The 5,195-nt window shown below is 35.8% G+C and overlaps 1 protein-coding gene across 1 annotated transcript; it reads right to left on the reverse strand.

The window, feature by feature from the left end:
• Window positions 1–657: 657 nt before the first annotated feature.
• Window positions 658–4,376, reverse strand: LOC110881247 (protein FAR1-RELATED SEQUENCE 3-like). The gene is made up of 7 exons (XM_022129567.1): window positions 4,343–4,376; window positions 3,179–3,343; window positions 2,804–2,951; window positions 2,168–2,426; window positions 1,842–2,071; window positions 1,587–1,773; window positions 658–1,419 (listed from the first exon to the last, which is right to left on the reverse strand). Exons 1-7 carry the CDS (start codon window positions 4,374–4,376, stop codon window positions 658–660), a joined length of 1,785 nt encoding a protein of 594 aa, XP_021985259.1.
• Window positions 4,377–5,195: the final 819 nt, after the last annotated feature.

Consider the following 5,195-nt stretch of genomic DNA (forward strand, 5'->3'; position numbering starts at 1 on the left):
TTCGATCTACATAAGACATACAGTTGTATGACCTCTTAAAACACAGCCTATATACATCGTGCAAATACTGTGATATGGTAACCAGCCTATCTATTTCATCAAGTCTCTATACTTTAAACAAAGTTAAAACACTTTAATAGCTTTACAAAATAAACTGTATACCAAAACCTGCATGCTAATAAAGTAATAACCATGGGATAAAACAAAATAATGAACAATAAAACACATCATTCAATGAAAGTATAAAAAACATTGACTTCAGCTTCGAATATCTGTTAAAACACATTACATATAACAGGCTGATGGATTCTCATGAACTTAAACCACGTTTTAATCTTTAAACACAATAATTGTTAAAACACATTACATATAACAGGCTGATGGTTTATTTGGAACACAGTTAATACTTTAAACACAGTTGAAATACTGTGATCTGGAAACCAGCCTATCTATTTCATCAACACTTTATAGTTTAAACACAGTTAAAACACTTTTTTTTTACAAATTAACATAAAACACAAAGCAACAATAACATAAAATGTCGAATCCAAGAAGTCTTAAAATCAACAAAAACACATCCAAAACAAACATACGAGAAAAATAAAACAGAAAATTGAATAGTTCAACAGCAGACTTAAAATTTTGATAAAAAAGATCCTACTCTGCCATGTTCTCATCATCCATATCTGCATCGTTTCCAGATGTGTAAAACACATCATCAGCATCGTTCGATCCAGGACCATCACCTTCAACAACTGTAGCAGCATCTCCTTCGCGAATTATATCTTCATTACCTTCAGCATTCCGCGAAGCACCTGCCTCAGGCACAGCCACGGTGTATTTCCAACACGTTACTCTGTTATGACCGTATTTTTTACGTAATGAACATTGACGAGGTTTACTTCCAGACTGACTTATGGCTCGCTCCTTTTGAGATTTAAGGCGTTTATGAGAACCACAACCCTTGAACCTGGTACCAACTGGAACACGGATAGTGGCCGTGCTCTCTGGAGCAACTCCTAGCAGTTCAGCAAATCGATTACGTCGTGTCTTGGGAGGTGCATTTATTTGAGCTTCATCAGCGACTGACATAAACTCCTTGATATGATCACGAAAATCAGACAACTTATCAAATTTTGAAATCAACTTGTTCACAACATACTCAGTTGCGTGACTAATCTCACGAACACAACGGTTAACCTCCTCACTATGATCTGGATCTCCACCATCCGTAAGAATGGACCCGGGGGAAGTATTTGGAACAGCTTCACGCGTCCAACGCCTCAATATATATTGTTTCGGAAATTTCCTTACATCAAGAATCCGTAACACGCAAAAAATGTGACTGCACAACAATCCAAACTGCTCAAACCTGTTGCAGATACACTTAACAGTAACATCCTCCTCGCGTATCATAACCTGTAACATTTAATATCCATAAAACACAGTTCATATAAAACAATGGAAAATTAAAATAATGTATACATAAAGTAAAACAAAATGTCACCTTGAAGAACGAAGAACATGGCTGATCGAGATCCTTTATAAAAAAACTTAATGAAATCATCGACGTGATCTAATCTGACACCAGTACAACGATGAATAGCATGTTGAATCTCGAGTTGAACATCCAAAAATATAGTTCTGGTATATATCTGAGCTGCTTGCTTCTCGAGAACAAAATCACTTCGCTCTCCAAGGTTGGTGTATCGAGTGTCATGATCGTTTTTTCGATGCTCGTTCCTTTGCGCTTCAATAGCCGTGTCGAAGTAGCTAAGAAATTCAACCAACGTGCACTTTGGATTGCTAATCTTGCCAAAAAGTGATTCTCGCTTTCGGACCTAGATGATGTCCGCATAAGACCAGACATTTCTTCTTCGCGATAGTAAGCTGGAATCCATGATTCACGTAGCCTGTATATATACGTCAACCATTCATGGTCGGTTAAACCGAAATCATTTAAAATACCTGACCATTCAGCCTCAAACGTTTCGGGCAATAGAGAATCAGTCCAAACAGCTGCAGACAATCTTTTCCTGAAATCTGTATTTGAACACAGGGCAGCCCCGACCTATGGGAATATTGTAGCATGTATGACAAAAAAAATTAAAACACAGTAAAAAACACACATGTAAAAAAAGAAAACCCTGTCATATAAAAAACAGACCTTTGTAGTGAGTTTATCCATGATATGCCACATACATAACCGATGCCTCGACTCAGGCCAAACATCCGCTATAGCCCTTTTCATCGCAGGGTCTTGGTCAGTAACGATTACGGGAGGCGCGTACCCATATGCGTTCTTGATAGCCCTAAGTAACCAGCTATACGTCTCTGCCGTTTCAGAACCGAGAATTGCAGCACCAAGTGTCACATTCCTATTATGATTATCAATCCCAGTGAAAGGGACAAACATCATGTTATACCTGAAAAAAAAACACACAATCAGGGATGACAATAGATCATAATGTATTTATAAAACAGTAAGTTTTAAAACACATTGAATATATAAAAAATTAAACTCATCGTTACTTGTTACGCTTGTCACGGTAGAATCAAATGATATAACGTCCCCAAACATATAATAATTCCTCTTCATATCCTCGTCGGCCCAAAAAATGCACTTCAACACACCTTCGTCTGTCGTTTCATATTCACAAGAGAAGTTCGGTAAAAACTCCTTTTTCCTCATCAGGCGCTTGACAAACATTTCCGCATCAAACTCTCCGATAAAAAGATTTAATTCTTTCTTAAAATTTTAAAATCGACTTTGGTCGCACCGACTTTGTCGAACCCACCATACACTTCCTTCATAATGTTAAATGCACGAACAAGACCAATGTTGAGATGCGACATCTTGTTTATCATCTCTTCGTGTGCAGGATTAATACCCCTGTTTTCCTTGAGAAGATGTAAATCTTCTTCATGCACAAAATCATGGTTGTGCGCCTCTATAAAATGATACAGCAAATACTTCTTAGCATCGGTAAGCTTTATTCTGATCGCAACTTGGCATCCGATCCTTTTGGATGGTACCCTACGTACTCAACTATCAGACGGCTGTTCAACTAAAGTATCGACCGGTCGAAAGTCTTTTTGACCCTCCTTTGAACAAAAAAGTACTTGTTTATAACAATACCACGGTTCTCGTGCTGTGTGCCCTTCCTTACAGTCCAACCTCCCGCTTCTGCGTCAGTTTTATAAAAGTTATACGCGTCATCAACTGTGTCGAATAACATGCCCTCTGCTGGCGTCAATGAAGAGGGTGAATTTAGAATATATCTCTTTGTTCCAGTGTTTGGAGAGACTTGTTCCACACCACGTAATTGGTAATTAGGTGCATCTATAACACATGACAAAAAATGAGCATAAAACACATATCTAAAACAAAATAATGCAATTTAAAACACACCGATTCAATGATACTATAAAAAACGTTGACAACAACCTCAATATCTGTTAAAACACATAAATTGTAAAACACATTACTGTTAAAACACATCATACAAGGTGAAACTATAAAAAACATTGACTTCAAACTCAATAACTGTTAAAACATATCACATATAACAAGCTGATGTTTTCTCAGAAAGAGTTTAAATAAACAGAACAAAAAACTACAAATATGGAAGTTAAAACACACCATTCACTATCTAAGAAAAGGGTGATCTTCGGACTACAAACCATCAGCCCACTTATGTGAATCAATAAACACAAAAAACCTGAACCTGTATGACTGTTAAAACACAACACCAATAACAAGATAATGGTTTGGCACAACCTCAACATCTGTTGAAACACATAACTAGTAAAACACATTACTGTTAAAACACATCATTCAATAAGAAACTATAACAGAACACAAAACTGGTAAAACACATTACTGTTAAAACACAACATTCAATATGGAACTATAAAAAACATTGACTTCAACCTCAATAACTGTTAAAACACATTACTATTTAAACACACCATTCAATGAAATTATAAAAACCGTTGACTACAACCTCAAGATCTGTTAAAACACATAAATGGTAAAACACATTACCGTTAAAACACAAAAAACCTGAACCTGTTTGACTATTAAAACACAACACCAATAACAAAGATGATAGTTTGGCACATAAATTACAAATATGGATTTTAAAACACACCATGAAATATCTTAAGAAAAAAAAAATTAACCTCCAGATTAGAAAAACATCGGTCACCTTATAGAATCACTGAACACTAAAACCTCAACACCTCTGGCTGTTAAAACACAGCATCAAGAACAAACTGACTATTTTGCAGAAACATGATAATAAACAACACAAAAGACTACAAAAGTAACTGTAATTACCATCTCCACCATCAGCAAGTGTGTTCGAAGCCATGATTTTTCAGACTGAAATAATATTGAATAAGAACGATGCTAATATTGAATAAGAACGATGCTGGTGAAGAATAGAATGATCGAAATTATAATATATAGATATGTGTTTCGTGTTCTTGATATTTGGAATAGATTTGGATTAAAAAAAAACTATAATCCCGAAAATCATGCATGTAATCGGTTACACATATGATCACGCAAAAAATAGTTATTTGAGATAATTACCAAAAATAAAATAAATATATGAAATTGCATGTTTGCCCTTCTAGTTAAAATACATCCATGACACATCTCAATATACTATTGCTTCCTAGACTTTCTAGGAAAAATAGACTTTCCACACAACTCCCACTCTATATATATTACCTTATAAACTTAAAGCACAAAGTCGGTGCTTTCATCGATCCCCCTTTTTCCCTCTCAGCTTCCACGTGTCTTCCGACGTGTTCCCTCTTCTCCTATCATCTTCAAATGCCTCCTTAACTTTTTCCTCAGATGAGAATTGAGGAGATTAGAACAGATTTCGCAGCAATGGGTTTCACGATTTTCGATCTAGGATTTCAAATGTTGTAGAGGGCTTCCAATTTGCAGGCTATCAGGACCTTTAATTTGTTGTTCAGGTGAGTTTTGCTTAGCACATTCCTTTTAATTGACAGTCTAGGGTTTCTTAACTGAGTTTAGGTTTCATGTGTGGTGGTCTTATGTCAAACTGAATGAACTTGATGCATGTATGGTTGCTTTCTTTTGAGTATAGGTTTGTTACTTGCTGAAGACATCGACTGATTGTGGTTTTTTCTCAAATTCTTTTGAGTATATGTTT

This window comes from Helianthus annuus, chromosome 10 (genome assembly GCF_002127325.2).
Source record: "Helianthus annuus cultivar XRQ/B chromosome 10, HanXRQr2.0-SUNRISE, whole genome shotgun sequence".
NCBI classification, from domain to species: Eukaryota; Viridiplantae; Streptophyta; class Magnoliopsida; order Asterales; family Asteraceae; genus Helianthus; species Helianthus annuus.